Genomic DNA, 18106 nt, shown 5'->3' with positions numbered 1-18106 from the left:
AGTGACAGTTACAAATGACTCAGTAAACACTAAACATTAATAATAATAAAACATTAATGATAAAACACCATTGAACACTATGAACTTCTATTGACTGTTTTTTATTGTTCTAATCACTGAGGTGTTTTCCACACTAGTATTGTGGTTCTTCTTCTTCTTGCATATGGCGTACACAGCCTGAAGTTGTAAGACAACTTGTTCTGTTTGATCTTCTGTTTGTGCAAGCCGGGTTGATTGCATTCATCGAAACTGGATGGACCACGTGAAGGTTGCAATCTCCCACCCCAGTATTGTGGTTAGAAACATAGAAACATAGAAATTAGGTGCAGGAGTAGGCCATTCGGCCCTTCGAGCCTGCACCGCCATTCAATATGATCATGGCTGATCATCCAACTCAGTATCCCGTACCTGCCTTCTCTCCATATCCTCTGATCCCCTTAGCCACAAGGGCCACATCTAACTCCCTCTTAAATATAGCCAATGAACTGGCCTCGACTACCCTCTGTGGCAGGGAGTTCCAGAGATTCACCACTCTCTGTGTGAAAAAAGTTCTCATCTCGGTTTTAAAGGATTTCCCCCTTATCCTTAAGCTGTGACCCCTTGTCCTGGACTTCCCCAACATCGGGAGCAATCTTCCTGCATCTAGCCTGTCCAACCCCTTAAGAATGTTGTAAGTTTCTATAAGATCCCCTCTCAATCTCCTAAATTCTAGAGAGTATAAACCAAGTCTATCCAGTCTTTCTTCATAAGACAGTCCTGACATCCCAGGAATCAGTCTGGTGAACCTTCTCTGCACTCCCTCTATGGCAATAATGTCCTTCCTCAGATTTGGAGACCAAAACTGTACGCAATACTCCAGGTGTGGTCTCACCAAGACCCTGTACAACTGCAGTAGAACCTCCCTGCTCCTATACTCAAATCCTTTTGCTATGAAAGCTAACATACCATTCGCTTTCTTCACTGCCTGCTGCACCTGCATGCCCACTTTCAATGACTGGTGTACCATGACACCCAGGTCTCGCTGCATCTCCCCTTTTCCTAGTCGGCCACCATTTAGATAATAGTCTGCTTTCCTGTTTTTGCCACCAAAATGGATAACCTCACATTTATCCACATTATACTGCATCTGCCAAACATTTGCCCACTCACCCAGCCTATCCAAGTCACCTTGCAGCCTCCTAGCATCCTCCTCACAGCTAACACTGCCCCCCAGCTTAGTGTCATCCGCAAACTTGGAGATATTGCCTTCAATTCCCTCATCCAGATCATTAATATATATTGTAAATAGCTGGGGTCCCAGCACTGAGCCTTGCGGTACCCCACTAGTCACTGCCTGCCATTGTGAAAAGGACCCGTTTACTCCTACTCTTTGCTTCCTGTTTGCCAGCCAGTTCTCTATCCACATCAATACTGAACCCCCAATGCCGTGTGCTTTAAGTTTGTAAACTAATCTCTTATGTGGGACCTTGTCGAAAGCCTTCTGGAAGTCCAGATACACCACATCCACTGGTTCTCCCCTATCCACGCTACTAGTTACATCCTCGAAAAATTCTATAAGATTCGTCAGACATGATTTACCTTTTGTAAATCCATGCTGACTTTGTCCAATGATTTCACCACTTTCAAAATGTGCTGCTATCCCATCTTTAATAACTGACTCTAGCAGTTTCCCCACTACCGATGTTAGACTAACTGGTCTGTAATTCCCCGTTTTCTCTCTCCCTCCCTTCTTAAAAAGTGGGGTTACGTTTGCTACCCGCCAATCCTCAGGAACTACTCCAGAATCTAAAGAGTTTTGAAAGATTATTACTAATGCATCCACTATTTCTGGAGCTACTTCCTTAAGTACTCTGGGATGCAGCCTATCTGGCCCTGGGGATTTATCGGCCTTTAATCCATTTAATTTACCCAACACCACTTCCCGGCTAACCTGGATTTCACTCAATTCCTCCAACTCCTTTGACCCGCGGTCCCCTGCTATTTCCGGCAGATTATTTATGTCTTCCTTAGTGAAGACGGAACCAAAGTAGTTATTCAATTGGTCCGCCATATCCTTGTTCCCCATGATCAACTCACCCATTTCTGACTGCAAGGGACCTACAGATTTATTGTTCTAATCACTGAGGGGTTTTCCACACTAGTATTGTGGTTCTTCTTCTTCTTGCATATGGCGTACACAGCCTGAAGTTGTAAGACAACTTGTTCTGTTTGATCTTCTGTTTGTGCAAGCCGGGTTGATTGCATTCATCGAAACTGGATGGACCACGTGAAGGTTGCAATCTCCCACCCCAGTATTGTGGTTAATTAAGTCAAGAGTTTTATTGTCATATGTCACAAAATGGAACAATGAAATTCTTACTTACAGCAGCACATTAGATATGTCAACATTATACTCTATAAAATCCATACTAAAATTCAGTAATATCTCCTAGTTTCTCATCTATTCTGTATACACTAGGATCAGAAGCCAATTAACGTACAAACCCACAAGTCTTTGGGATGTGTGAGGAAACCGGAGCACCCAGAGGAAACACATGCAGTCACAGGGAGAACATGCAAACTCCACCTAGATAGCACCCAAGGTCAGGATTGAACCTGGGTCTCCTGGGTCTCCTGGCTCTGGCAGCTGTGCCATTCTTTATTAAGGAAGTGATAGCTTAGAAAATGCACCTATTTTCTATGTTTCTATGACAGCTGGATTGAGCAAAGTAACATGATTTTGAAAGGAAACTATTTGATGGAGGTATGCTCTGCATGAGTCTGGGTTATGTCCACAACTCTTCACAATTTCTTACAGTCGTAGATGGAGCCATTCCCAAACCATGCTGCGATACACATAAGGCTTTCTATGATGCCTCTGTAAAAGTTGGTGAGGGTTGGGGACATGCTGAATTTACAAAGCCTTTTAAGGAAAGAGGCGTTGGTGTGCTTTTTGGGCCATTGCTTCGATGTTGCTGGTCCAGGACACATTACTGGTGATATTTATTCCTGAGAACTTGAGTATCATTTTGTCATTTAAAAGACACTTGGATAGTACTGGGGTATGAAAAGTATAGAGGGATACGAGTAAGTCACCATGAATCCAGTGCATCTTAATCTTTTAGATTAGATTAGATTGCCTTTATTGTCATTCAGACCAAAGTCTGAACGAAATTGCAGCAGTCATACATACAATACAATACAATAAAAAACAACAATAAACACATATTAACATCCACCACAGTGAGTCCACCCAGCATCTCCTCACTGTGATGGAGGCAAAAGTCTTAGGTCTGCAGTCTCTTCCCTCCTCTTCTCCCTCTGCGCTGAGGCGATACCCCACCGGGCGATGTTAAAAACTGTCCCGCGGCTAAATACCGGTCGAAGCTGCCGCCTACCAGTCCTGCTGACGCAGCCGCTGGCCCGCGGCCGAACCCCGGACTCAGGCCACCACCGCCAGAACATCTTCTGGTTCAGCCTACCATGAGGGACTGTCTGAAATGTCTTACTAAAATCCGTGTGTACAATATCCACCGCCCTACCTTCAGCAATCTCTTTCGTCACCGAGATAGACCGGGGGGGGGGGGGGGGGGGGGGGGGAGGAGATAGAGAGCAGAATATCATTCTCAGCATTGTAGATGAAGAAGGGTCTCAACCCGAAACATCACCTATTCCTTTTCTCCAGAAATGCTGTCTGACCCACTGGGTTCCTCCAGCTTTTTGTGTCTATCTTCTATTGTAGCTCAACAATTCCATTGACAAAGTCTAATGTCCTCAATGGGGTAGAGGTGAATCAGATAGCTTATGGGAGGAATATTCAGAAGCCAGATAACAGAGAGGATGAAGCAGTTCCTGAGTCTGGTGTTGCGCACTTTCAAGCTTCTGTTGGAGGGGAACAGGGAGGAATGGCCGAAAAGGCAAATGTCTTTTATCCATCTCGTCATAGTTATAGAGTGATACAGCGTGGAAACAGGGCATTCGGCCCAACTTGCCCACACCGGCCAACATGTCCCAGTTGCACTAGTCCCACCTGCCTGCGCTTGGTCCATATCCCTCCAAATCTGTCCTATCTATGCATCTGTCTAACTGCTTCTTAAACGTTGGGATAGTCCCAGCCTCAACTACCTCCTCTGGCAGCTCATTCCATACACCCACCTTTTTTTTTTTACCCCTCAGATTCCTATTAAATATTTTCCCCTTCACCTTGAACCTATGTCCTCTGGTCCTCGATTCCCCCACTCTGGGCAAGAGACTCTGTACATCAGTTTGAGTTCCAGAATATTTTCCTTATATTTAGAGAACCCTTTGCATTCCTGATACTTAAAAAAATATCATTGGCACAGCAGCAATGCACTGCTTTAAGTGAAGATGAATCACTTATCTGTGCCTTGTAATATGACATATTATCAAAAGGCATTCCGATTCTAAGCTACACAAAGATTAGCAGAAACTGCAGAAATTTTCATTATCGAACATTTTATTGAACAAAAAGAAACCAATAGCTATGTAAATGTTTTGTTTAGAAAAGGTCAAATAATGCTCTTTAAAAGAAATCTAAGAAAGACTGAACAAATTGCTAATTTTGGGGGAGATAAGGAATTATCTGTGCAGTAATGTCAATAAAGTTGACTGGAATATTTTACTTACAAAATTAAAGGAAAAATCATCCCTCCTTTCGAAGAAGTTATAATAATTTTCATACTTTTAAATAAAAACCATACATACACACAAAGAGCAATGTGTTTAAACCACATGTTTCATAGTTTTGTCAAAACCTCATTTTGTGTAGTTGTACTATTTTAGATTATATACATAATGGCTATAATTTCCTGACAATTAATTACAGAACAAGCAACTTTAATAGCGTTAATTAAACCTCACCAAGGTCATACACCACCTGTTATGCACTGTGGCATGGTGAGTGAACAGAAGAAAAACTATGCAGTACAAAAACCATACAAAGAATCAGACCAAATGCTTTTTTTTTTTAATTCTCCAGGAATCAAGCAATGGCTACAAGCAGCTGAAAGTTAATTTTGCTAATTCATGCTTCACAATTTTTTCCCTGGAATTGGTTCTCCTCACATTGGGATTATTTTCAACATAGAAAGGGTAGATGGTCAGAACTCCCTCCAGGGTGGAACTGTCAAACACTAGATAGAGGGCACAGCTAAATGCTGAGAGGGGGGAAAGTTTATGGAGATGTGCAGGGCAGGTTTTTCCACACAGGTGGGTGCCTGGAACACACTACCAGGAGTGGTGGTGGAGGCAGATACGATAGTTGCATTTAAGAGGCTTTTAGACAGGCACATGGAAGTGCAAGGAATGGAGGGTTACGGATCAGTTGAGATCAGTTTTTAAACTTGGTATCATGTTCGGCATAAACATTGTGGGCTGAGGGGCCCATTCCTGTGCTGCACCGTTCTATATGTAGGAAGGAACTGCAGATGCTGATTTAAACCGAAGATAGACACAAAATGCTGGAGTAACTCAGCGGGACAGGCAGCATTTCTCAAGAGAAGGAATGGGTGACATTTTGGTCGAGACCCTTCTTCAGACTGAAGGGTCTCGACCTGAAATATCACCCATTCCTTCTCTCTAGAAATGCTGCTTGTCACGCTGAGTTACTCCAGCATTGTGTCTATCTGCACTGTTTTATGTTCTATCACTTGTTCACACAAGGGCATTGTTCAAATGTACTTGTATGGGATGGTGGAATAAAAGTAAGCTGTGATTAACTTGTTAGTTTTCAGGTTCAATATTGATTTGCACACAGCTTTGTTAAACTAATTATGCAGATGACTGCAGATGTTTAATTTGCATCTGGCATGCACATTATAAATAAGTTGAACGAACAATTAAATGTAAATATAAAAGCACACGTGAAAAACTATTACCAAAAATAGTTTATTGCACATTTTTCTCCAGCAATATTCTGCACAAGGTTTCTTAACATGCTTACAGTTCTTTCATATTGTACAAGATAGTCTGTTGTAAGTAGTTCTCCAGAGTAAAGGCAGACCAAAAACAAACAAAAATATGAAGCTGAAATTAAACTGAGACTGAGAAAGGAAAAAGTTGTTGTAGTGCACAAATATTGATTATGGTTAAAGCGGATCGAGTTAGTCTTTTACATTACTACAATTCAGCACAGCTTCTATGTTGCTGATTTGAAGGCGGCATCTCTAAGCTTATTTGGCAGTTGTATATACATGCCTTCGCTTCATAAAGCATTAAGTATTGTTACGTATAAACAATTTGGTGAGAAAAAAACTAACCCAAGGTGTGTGTGTGTGTGTGTGTGTGTGTGTGTGTGTGTGTGTGTGTGTGTGTGTGTGTGTGTGTGTGTGTGTGTGTGTGTGTGTGTGTGTGTGTGTGTGTGTGTGTGTATAATTTTTCTTTCTCCTATCAAGGTTGGCAGGTTATGAAACATGTCAATGAGGTAATAACTTGCGATGTTCGCAGATAGTTGTAGTTTAAAGCTCCAACCTGCAAATAATTCCACCTTGGAAGCTTGTGTAACATTTCCATTTTACTCGGCCCAATTGCCAACAGAGGACATTGTGTGTCGTCAGCTCCGTTAAATTTGAATCCAAACCTTTATCCACCCACCTTATCAAACCCAGAGTGCTAATGTTTTTGAGAGATCTGGTTCTCTAACAGTGTTACAAAGAAACGTTTATAATGGGCCGTTTGGACGAGGCCGTGTATTAGTGTGCGTGCGTGCTCACAGAAGCAAAAAGCAAACACATTCAAAAGAGACTTTTCTGCCGGTGGTAGGGCAAGTTATATTATTTTGGCTTGCCTTGCTCAACAAACGTGGAGATTAAAAGATGCAATGCACGTTTCTTTTTTAAACTCTACTTTCTTCAAGGGGGAAATAAAAGATTCAGTAACATTCAGACAAAAGTGTACAAACTTCATTTATATCCTTGGTTACACTTTGACTTATTCAGTACCGATATAATGCTGCCCAAGTCTTAAACTTAAATACACCACCAACTTCCAAATTAAATTGACAACTTTCAGAACTCCAACAAAAGTTACAACCAGCTACAGTGAAGGTAATTGTAATAAATTAGAATCAATAATTTTTAAACCTTTTAAACCCTTCTTGAAGGCAGACTACTCACCTCAAGCTCATTACCCACATCCTGAAGCAAGGATTGGGATGCTTCAGTGAGGAATTGCTCCCATCTTAGTCTGTACCATTTCACGGCCAATGGACATGCCTCCATAAAGCTAATCCTCCACATCGCTTGCTCTCCCCATCCCTTCGTAAAGGCCCCTGCAGTCAAATTAAAACTGCACATGGCGTGCATTTAAGTTACAGGTGGCACTTCAACTTGTAAAAGGATGGTGTGAAGGGGTCACCTTAACTACTTTTCTCTTGGGTGGCAAGAAAATCAGATTGTAAATGGATCACGAGGAGGTTCGGAAAACATTCATACTCATCGGCATTGCGGAGGGTGTTGATGTCTGCTACAGTACAGCGGCCGTTCTCTATTGGGCTTTCCCGTTCAGGTGCTGAGTATTTGCACTATTGTCAAGGTTGACCTCTGTACTGTTACTGCACTGCTCTGCTGCTGCAATGGGGCCATCCACAGCAAGTTCCATCAACTGCCCCTCGATCTGCGTCCATGATGACATAGACTGGTGCACGGTTACCGTGTGCTCCTCCATCTGCCGCTGCAAACAGTCCATCTCTTGCCTTTGGGTGGGAGCAGAAAAAGATCATACATGCAATCCTTTCCCCATAGTACAGGAAACAGTCCCACTGCTGTCGTCCCAATGGCTTAACCCTCATAAAACATTTAATGTCTCGAAGGGACAAATAGCCTACTCCGGCACCTATTTTTCTATGTTTCCATGTATCACACAACCTGCACGCGGTGAATTATGTCAGCTATAATACGGTCACATTTCAGAGATTGTAATCGAAAATCATTAACACTTAACAGAAGGTAGACAAAAATGCAGGAGAAACTCAGCGGGCGAGGCAGCATCTACGGAGCGAAGGAATAGGTGACGTTTCGGGTCGAGACGACCTGAAACGTCACCTATTCCTTCGCTCCATAGATGCTGCCTCACCCGTTGAGTTTCTCCAGCATATTTGTCTACCTTCGATTTTTCCAGCATCTGCAGTTCTTTCTTAAACACTTAACAGAATCTATTCAAAACACAAGGAGGTAAATCTCTAATCTCTGTTAAACATCCTATTGTTCATTCTCTCACAGTTGAATTTATTGCATTTGTAACAGACAAACACATCATATTATTCTTCCCCAATCTGACACATGTTATTGCTTGGGATTAGATGATTATAATATCATTTGTTCATTCTCCAATAAAAGTGGTTTTATTCTCCCTGCCTAAAATAAATGGGATGTCCTGACATATTGGATACCGAGGATTGAACAGACTCTGGGGCAATAACCAACCTGATCTCCCTGTGGCCCAGCACTTCAACTCCCCCTCCCATTCAGAATCCGACCCGAAACGTCGCCCATTCCTTCACTCCAGACGCTGCCTCACCCACTGAGTTTCTCCAGCATTTTGGTCTACCTTCGATTTTTCCAGCATCTGCAGTTCTTTCTTAAACATAGAACAGACTCTAGTCACAATAGATTGTCCATGATACAGTCACAAAGGCAGGGTGCCTAAAACAGGCGAGATGTAATGTGTAGCGTGCCTCAAAAAAGAACAGATTGGAACCACGCTGCGCCCCATCTTTGGTCTAATAACCAATGTGTGAAATCTAAAACCGAGGGCCACATAGACTCCGAGAGCATGGAAACAGGTCCTTCGTGCCTGCGCGACCATCATGCCCCAGCTACACTAGTCCCACCTACCCACATTTGTCCTATATCCCTCTAAACCTTTCCTATCCGTGTACATGTCGAAATGTTGCTTAAAGGTTGCGATGGTACTTGCCTCAACAACCTCCTCCAGCAGCTCAGTCCATGCACCCAATACCCTTTGTATAAAAAGGTTACGCCTCAGGTTCCAACTAAATCTCTCCCCCCCCCACCTGAAACCTATGTCCTTTGTGGATTTAAGCTACATGATTCCCTTTCTCTGGGCAAGAGACTGTACATTTACTCCATCATTGTTTCGGTTATTCTGCAATGCCAAATCATCTTATTTCCAAACAATGGCATTGATGACCCCGACCACTTTGATGTTCTGTTGCATATATGTTGGGGAGACTATGCAAGGGGACATGGTTTGGGGGAGGAGAGGTGGGGAGATCGCGCGAACGCAGCTGCGTAAGTGGGTCTTACCTGAGCTGCTTTAAACAGCTGTGTAGGTTGTTGAGAGGTTCTTTGCTCACAGCAGTCGGTGGCTTGAGTAATTCCTCAAGGATGGAGGCCGGCACTGGACAATCGGGGATCTTTACCGGCGTTACCGGATTTGATGAAACAGCATCTCCTTTCAGCTCTATTCGCTGTTCAAAATAAAGTTTATTTATTCAGTATTACATTGCACTTATGGTATCTGAACATGCCAACAAGCCTTTACTCAAAAAAAGACACTAAGTGCTGGAGTAACTCAGCGGGTCAGGCAGCATCTGTGGAGAACATGGATAGGTGACGTTTCACAGAGTGCTGGAGTAACTCAGCGGGTCAGGCAGCATCTCTGTAGAACATGGATAGGTGACGTTTCACAGAGTGCTGGAGTAACTCAGCGGGTCAGACAGCATCTCTGTAGAACATGGATAGGTGACGTTTCGGGTTGCGACCCTTCTGTGTGTATATCTCTAAACTAAACAATCTGGTGAATATTAACTGCCTTCCTCTGCAAAACCTCTTCTTATTACACAGACAATGGCCAAGATCACATCGTGTGCAGCACGGTGGCGTAGCAGTAGAGCTACTCCCTTACAGCGCCAGAGACTCGGGTTTGATCCTGACTATGGCCGCTGGTCTGTATGGAGTGTGTACGTTCTCCCCGTGACCTGCTTCCTCCCACACTCCAAAGACGTACAGGTTTGTAGGTTAACTGGCTTGGTGTAAATGTGAAATTGTCCCTAGTGTGTGTAGGGTAGTGTTAGTGTGCGGGGATCGCAGGTCGGTGTGGACTCGGTGGGCCTGTTTCCACACTGTATCTCCAAAATTAAAACACCTAAAACGAAACCCTGTGCACATAACACAGCTAATCAGACATCTGAGCGAGGAGGTGTTTGGGGCACAGATTAAGGGCCTGTCCTACACGCGATTTTTTCAGCGACTTGGGGGCACCCGTGATAGTCACAGCAGGTCCCCGAAAATTCTCAAAATGTTGAAAATCCAGCGGTTGACCAGAAAAAGGTACGACTCTTTGGGCGACTACTCACGACCATACAGGCGTCCGTGACTTTGACATTTTTCGGTAAGTGGGACAGGCCCTTTACTGTCGAATGGAAACCGTTTTATTTTGCCGTGGAATTGCCCACTGACCTTGCGTGTTTTTCTCTGCTTGAGGTCCACCTTTAGCTGCTGGTTTTGCTGCAGTAATGTCTTCATGCTGTTTCTTAGTTCCGTCACCTTGGTTTGGAGCATGAACTTGTCCTTGCGAGTTGTGGCAAGTTCCTCCTGCAGATCCTCCAAATTCGTTTTAATGCCCTTAAGAATGCACAGGAAGAAAGGTCTTTAGTTGCAGTATATATTTCAATTACTCGCAAGCAAAAAAAAAATGCTGAAAATTAGTTGAGAGCATAGTTTAATAATGCTGCCAACAAAATTGTTAGTAATTCTAACGATTACTAAAAGTAAAAAAAGAAAATAAACAATTAAGTGTACTAGCTGTCCCTGGGTAAGAATTGGATCTGTCTTTCCTGACGTCCAGAAAGTCTAAGATAGACACAAAAAGCTGGAGCAACTCAGCAGGTCAGGCAGCATCTCCGTAGAACATGGATAGGCGATGTTTTGGGTACGGACCCTTCTTCAGACCCAACCCCATATCCATGTTCTCCAGAGATGCTGCCTGCTGCCTGCTGCCTGCACCCGCTGAGTTTCCCCAGCAATTGTGTGTACCTTCGATATTCCAGCATCTGCAGTTCCCTTTTGAACAACATGCTGCCTGATCTGCTGAGTTCCCCAGCACTTTGCATCTTTTTTGATAGCCAGCATCTGCAGTTCCTTGTTTCAACCAAGCCAAACAACTGGATATGGTAACATTTCTCCACAGGACTGTAATGAAAAGCATCAAAAGACTGATCACAAATCACAAAGTGGAGAGAGGAGAAGGTAGCTCTGCATGAATTAACATGGTTACATGATCTTGCCTGTCCAGTCCACTGAACCTCAGCACCAACATCCAGCTTGCCTCACACTGGAGCCCGTCAAATGCAGTAATGAAGGCCATTTCATTATGCTGAATTTTTCCCAAATTAAATTGTTATTTTTTATTTCTAAATTTAAAAAAAACTAAATGTTTCAGGGGAAATCTGTCTCAAAAGCTAAACATCTCAGTCTGTTCAGCAAGTAGCATTGAATTGAAATATGCGTGTCCGTTGCAACAGCTCCCACCTGCAAAGCTTCCTGGAGGCCTTCCAACTCTTTCTGACTCCGCTGCTCGGTCATTGATAGCTGCTGCTTTAAGGCTCGGAAGTCACGTTCCTTCTGTTCAACTTCCCATTTCAAGTCCTCCACCTGTAAAGAACACATTTTCTTTTTCAGTGATCTCAATAATCCACCCACTGCCCTAAATGACCTCCCACAGCCGCCATCTGATCTCCACAGCAAATGGGACAGATGGCCACAGGTACCGATGCCATGCAGCGCTCGATTAAATCTGTCATTAAGATTAAGACCTTCAATAAATTCAGTGCCACAACATTAGTGATGGCAATAAAATGCAAAACGTTGACCAACTACTGTACTTCAATAAGGCTTCAGCATTTTTGTAATTTGTGGTTGTTCCATGGATTTTCAAGACTTTCCAAAAGCTGGATTGTGATCTAGAAAAGATTTTGTAAATTTTTTCTAGAACGACATCCTGAATTCTAGAACATGCCAAGAAGTACACCGTTCTGAGCAGGTGGAAGAATGATGATTTTAGATTGATTGCAGAGGTAAAAAGGTAAACAAAATGAGAGGTTCACCAGTACCCTGGTGAGCTTGGAGTTTGTGGGAGAGAGCGTCAAGTTGATTGGTTTCATCAATTCAAATCCTCAGATAGGAATTATTACAACGTCTGGAAAGAGAGTGGCACAATTATGCAAATGGTAGAGCTGCTGCCTCACAGCGCCAGAGACCTGGGTTTGATCCTGACGTTGGGTGCTGTGTGTGTGGAGTTTGCACGTTTTCTCTGTGACTGCGTGGATTTCCTCCGGGTGCTTGAGTTTTCTCCCACATCCCAGTCATCCGTGTTTGTAGGTTAATTGTCCTTTAAATGTTTCCTCGGGTGTGGGGAGTGGATGAGAAAGTGGGATAACATAGAACTAGTGTGAACAGGTGATTGACGGTCAGCGTGGACTTGGTCGGCCGAAGGACCCATTTCCATGCTGTATCTTTCAATCAGGTGGCCGATTCAGAGGTCCAGGCCGCTGAGGATGTTTTTCCGTTCGACGTCAGGGTTCCATCGTTCCATGCGAGAGGGCCTGAACATCGGGCCGCCCACAGTGGCTACTGCGGGGGTCTCGGGAGGCCACGACCACAGGTGAACATCGAGGAACATCAGCGAGGAGATTGACTGGACTTTGGTTCCTTCCCTCAGTGGGGAACTTTGGTGCTGCTGTGGGGATGTTTGTGTTGTGGACTATTGTGTTCTGTGTTTATTTTAATTTTTTTATTCGTATGGCTGTATGGGAAATAGCATTTCGTTGTCTCTGACTTGAAGACAATGACAATAAATTGAATCAAAATCAAAAATCAAATCAATCAAATACATACAGCAACGTAGCACTCCCTCAGATTATTTGCTGGAAAATTGTGGTCACACTCTAAAGAAACTACTGAATGAATGAAAATTAAATCCAATCGGGAAACAACTGAAAACGCACGTGACTGAAGACAACATTGCATATATCATGACTTCAAATTTAACAAGGGTTGAGTGCCATGTTGAAACCAATTTAACATCTAAGATGGCACAAAGACAGTGTATATATACCATAGTCCATGGAACTGATGCGCAACAATGTTGAGCACTACATTCTTCACTCTGTATCTGGTGTAACAATAACAAATCTAAACCTACGTTTCAGGCTCAGGGAACGTTTTACCTCCTGGTTTATAGTGACGGGTTTGTCGAGCTGCTCATCCAGCTGACGCTGCAGTATTTTCAGCTGAGAATGAGCTGCAGCCAATTCCTCCTGGAAACGTGCTACCTCCTGAGAATGTTCCTTATCCTGGACTCTGCAACGGAGCACAAGGGAACTGGGTTAGGTTAATGCTGAGGTATCACAGCGAGGGACGAGAGAGCATTGAAAAATCACATCGCTAGGAGGAACAAGGTACCCAGCTGCGCAGCTGAAACTGATGACACCGCAAAGCTGCACAATCTATTGTGCTAAACATCTGTGAATCTGCTCAACAAATGAAATTGCTGTGGATTCTGTCGCCATTATACATTGGATATATATAGGAAATATTCATTTTCCACAATTAAATGCAGAAAATTGAGGGAGTGCAGCGTAGGTTTACAAGGTTAATTCCCGGGATGGCGGGACTGTCATATGCTGAGAGAATGGAGCAGCTGGGCTTGTACACTCTTGAGTTTGGAAGGATGAGAGAGAATCTCATTGAAACATATAAGATTGTTAAGGGCTTGGACACGCTAGAGGCAGGAAACATGTTCCCGATGTTGGGAGAGTCCAGAACCAGGGGCGACAAGAATAAGGAGTAAGCCATTTAGAACGGAGACGAGGAAACAATTTTTCTCACAGAGAGTGGCGAGTCTGTGGAATTTTCTGCCTCAGAGGGCGGTGGAGGCAGGTTCTCTGGATGCTTTCAAGAGAGAGCTAGATAGGGCTCTTAAAAATAGCGGAGTCAGGGGATATGGGGAGAAGGCAGGAACAGGGTACTGATTGGGGATGATCAGCCATGATCACAATGAAGGGCCAAATGGCCTACTCCTGCACCTATTGTCTAGTGTCTAAAATAGTCTCAAAAAGTAGCAAGAACTAGGAAAATAAATAGTTGAAAAATTATTCTTTCTCCTTCGAGAAATTATCTTAGGACAGAAGACTATTCAGCCCATTGCATCCAATATTGGCTCTACAGTAGCAATCCAACCAATCTCACCCCCTCGCCCTCTCCCCTTAGCCTCGCACATCCTATCTTTTCCGATTATTAAACAAATCCTGTTTAATTACGACAATTGAATCTGCCAGTCATAATATTCCTGCCAGCGTGTGTTGCAGAGCAGAGGCCATGTCTTACAAAGTTGTGGGCTCTAAGGGCCTGTCCCACTTAAACGATTTTGTCAGCGACTGCCGGCACCCGTCATAGTCGCAGCAGGTCATGGAAAATTTTCAACGTTGAAAATCCTGCGGCGACCAGAAAAAGGTACGACTCTTTGGGCGACTACTCACGACCATACAGGCGTCACGCCTCAAATGTCCGCTATGCCTCATTCCAGCCTATCTCTACCCTTCCCATCCCAATTCCACCCCCCTATTTTTTTTCCTCATCTCATCCGACCCTCTTATTTCTATGCACTGCCCATCTTCCCCTCTGCATCTCACTCCCAATTAAAGGCTATGGGCCAAACGTGGGCAAATGAGACTAGCTTAGATGAGGCATCTTGGTTGGCACAGGTGAGTTGGGCCAAAAGGCCTGTTTCTGGACTGTATGACTATATGCTCCAAATCAGTGTGATAAATGGCTGTAATTTTAATTCAATTCCAGTCTGCAAACTCTATAATAAGAGAAGCTTCCCTCTGCACCTCCCTCTGCAACTGGACACTGGATTTCCTCACCAACAGACCACAGTCTGTTAGGGTCAACAACCTCACCTCCTCCACTATAACACTGAACACCGGCATGCCACAGGGCTGTGTGCTCAGCCCTCTCCTCTACTCCCTCTTCACCCATGACTGCATCCCTAAGTATGGCTCCAACGCCATCATTAAATTTGCCGACGACACCACGGGTGGTAGGGCTGATCAGTGACAACGATGAGTCAGCCTACAGGGAAGATGTCCAGCACCTGGCAGCCTGGTGTGCCAACAATAACCTCATCCTCAACTCCAAGAAGACGAAGGAAATTATTGTTGACTTCAGGAAGAACAGAGGGGGCAGACATACCCCCATCCATATAAACGGGACTGAGGTGGAGCACGTCTCCAACTACAAATTCCTCGGGGTACACATCTCGGTGGATCTGTCCTGGTCCCTCAATACCACCAAACTGATCAAAAAGGCGCAGCAGCGCCTTTACTTCCTGAGGAGGCTCAAGAAAGCTCTCCTGTCCCCCCAGATCCTGACCAACTTTTACCGCTGTACCATCGAAAGCATCCTGACCACCTGCTTCATGGTATGGTACAGCAGTTGCACCGCAGCGGATAGGAAGGCACTACAACGGGTGGTGAAAACCGCTCAGCACATCATCAGTGCCCCGCTCCCTGCCATGGATGCCCTCCACCGAAAACGGTGTCTGAGACGAGCCAGGAAGATCATCAAGGACCCCTCTCACCCTAACCATGGACTGTTTGCCCTCCTCCCATCAGGGAGGCGGTACAGGAGCCTCAGGTCTCGAACTAGCAGGATGAGGAACAGCTTTTTCAACAACACACTTACATTGCTGAACTCGGACTCCCGTCGCTAGATATCTTTGGTCTCTCCATCCACATTGTTAACCAGTACTCTTCTTACTCTAATGTATGCTTGTTCTGTATTTTTTTTAAATTCCTATCTTGCACTATGACTATGACCAGACGCTAAACTGCATTTTGTTGTACCTATACTTGTATCTGTGCAATGACAATAAAGTTGAATTGAATTGAATTGAAGCTGAGAGGCACAAGGAAGTACAGATGTTGGAATCTTGAGTGCCAAGGATTTGAAACCTTGCCTTTGAAATGCTCTCCAGAGTCGCTGCCTGACCCGCTGAGTTACTCCGGCAGTTTGTGTTCCACTACAGAAAAAGCTCAGCTGCAGACACCAGAGAACTTTGCCTGGTGTTACCAGAGGGATGAGAAATGAAACCAATCTGGCAAAGACGGACAATGTCACGTTCCCCTGCAGACAGTGAGAGAAGGGTGGGAGTGCAAGGAGAAACAGCTGGAGCACATCAAATGGGGATTTGGATGAGTAACTTAGCAGCTCAGGTCACGGTGGGTGTGGCGGATTGGGATGTGGCGAGGATGTTTCCACTAATGGAAGGGTCTAGGACTGGAGGTCACAGTTTCAGAATTGAAGGACATTCTTTTAGGAAGGAGACAAGGATACATTTATTTGATCAGCGGATGGTGAATCTGTGGAATTCTTTGCCATAGAAGGCTGTGGAGGCCGTCAGTTGATATTTTTAAGGCAGATACATAGATTCTTGATTGATTAGTATCAAGAGGTTATGGGGAGAAGGCAGGAGAATGGGGTTAGGATGGAGATAGATCAGCCATAATTGAATGGCGGAGTAGACTTGATGGGCCAAATGGCCCAATTCTATTCCTATCACTAATGGCCTTATGATTTGAACTCCAGTTCCAATGTGCACAGCGTTTATAACAACTACAATTACAGTGATGAAGCCAAATTTTAGTTAAAAATATAAGAAGATATTAAATTGGCTTCTGGGCTAGTTTACAGCTTATATTTAGTCTCAAATTAGGCTTGCCTCAGGTTGCGGTGTGTGAGATAATAAATCCTATAACATTGTCTCCCAAGTGACAAGCAGAGAGGAGAAGCTAGAGAGATCTCTTTGAGATATGATGTCGTAAACCAAATGGCCAATGTTTATGAGGGACCAAGTGACAGAGAGGAAGCAGCGAAAGAGCTAGGGTGATCTCTTTGAAGATAAAATGACCTAAACTAAATGGCCAATGTTTTTAGTATATCTTGTACCATGTAAACAAAATGCCTTTGATGTGATGCATTCTGTGGAAACCTTTTCCTGTACCTCTGACCATGACTAATGTCTGTGGAATGTGCTAAGGGGACGAAAAAAACCCTATTTAATGCAATGTAATTCTGTTGTTCAGGGAAGTGGACCGAGGACAGTCGAGTGTCTACATTGGTCACTTAGCTGGAATTCTCGCTCCCTTCCATCGGCCGATAATAAGTAAAGTTTTGAACTGGTCTACCAAACAGTTTGTGTGGTGTCTGTTTATTAAGAAGCAAACCTGTTTTGTTGTTAAGAAAAGTAGCTTTTTCAACAGCTGCAATTACAGCTGCGCTCCTGACTTACTGGAGTTTGTCAGCTTCTGCCTGCAGTGCTTCTACCTGCCGTTCCTTAGCTTGCAGCTCCCTCTTCACCTCATTGAGCTCAAGGGCAGCTGCTCTATAGTGGCGCCGATTATGCCCAGCCTCAGCCTTGCTTGCAGACACCTAGAAATAATTCAAACAGGAAGATACATGCAGTAAATGAAGTGTTTAAGAAGGAACATGCAGATGTTGGAACAATCGAAGGTAGACAAAAATGCTGGAGAAACTCAGCGGGTGGGGCAACATCTATGGAGCGAAGGAATGGGTGACATTTCGGGTCGAGACCCGTAAGGGTCACCCATTCCTTCGCTCCATTGCTGAGTTTCTCCAGCATTTTTGTCTACCTTCGACTAATTAGATTTGGTAATGGAGACACAATGAACTGCAGATGCTGGAATCTTGAGCAAAATACAAAGTGCTGGAGTAACTTAGCAGGTCAGGTAGCATCTCATTCTTTCGCTCTATAGATGCTGCTTCACCTGCTAAGTTTCTCCAGTATTTTTGTCTACATGCAGTAAATGAAGCAGCATTTACAGTTTGTTTACGGAAATGAAAATACTTTCCTCTCATGATTTCCATTTCATACTTCACTATTTATTTTAACTTGGTAAACCCTTCTCACACAGTTTAAACAAGTGTAGACAGCTCCACATCCTTTAGACTTTAGAGATGCAGCATAGAAACAGAGCCCTTTGGCCCACTGAGTCTGTGCTGACCAGTGATCACCCCTTACACTAGCTACCCAAAACGTTACTTATTCCTTCGCTCCATAGATGCTG

At 44.0% G+C, this 18106-nt stretch overlaps 1 protein-coding gene across 1 annotated transcript in view; it reads right to left on the bottom strand.

The window, feature by feature from the left end:
* Window positions 1-6835: 6835 nt before the first annotated feature.
* Window positions 6836-18106, bottom strand: part of golga3 (golgin A3) — a 53015-nt gene continuing 41744 nt past the window's right edge. Inside the window, 6 exon segments of the mRNA XM_033043944.1 lie at window positions 6836-7690; window positions 9264-9427; window positions 10419-10583; window positions 11490-11612; window positions 13187-13319; window positions 17311-17450. Of these exon segments, the coding sequence (XP_032899835.1) occupies window positions 7483-7690; window positions 9264-9427; window positions 10419-10583; window positions 11490-11612; window positions 13187-13319; window positions 17311-17450 (933 nt within the window). The 3' untranslated portion in view covers window positions 6836-7482.

This window comes from Amblyraja radiata, chromosome 25, assembly GCF_010909765.2.
Source record: "Amblyraja radiata isolate CabotCenter1 chromosome 25, sAmbRad1.1.pri, whole genome shotgun sequence".
In the NCBI taxonomy this organism is placed as follows: Eukaryota; Metazoa; Chordata; class Chondrichthyes; order Rajiformes; family Rajidae; genus Amblyraja; species Amblyraja radiata.
The sequence above is the reverse complement of the archived record's forward strand: the minus strand, read 5'-3'. Positions and strand labels throughout refer to the sequence as shown.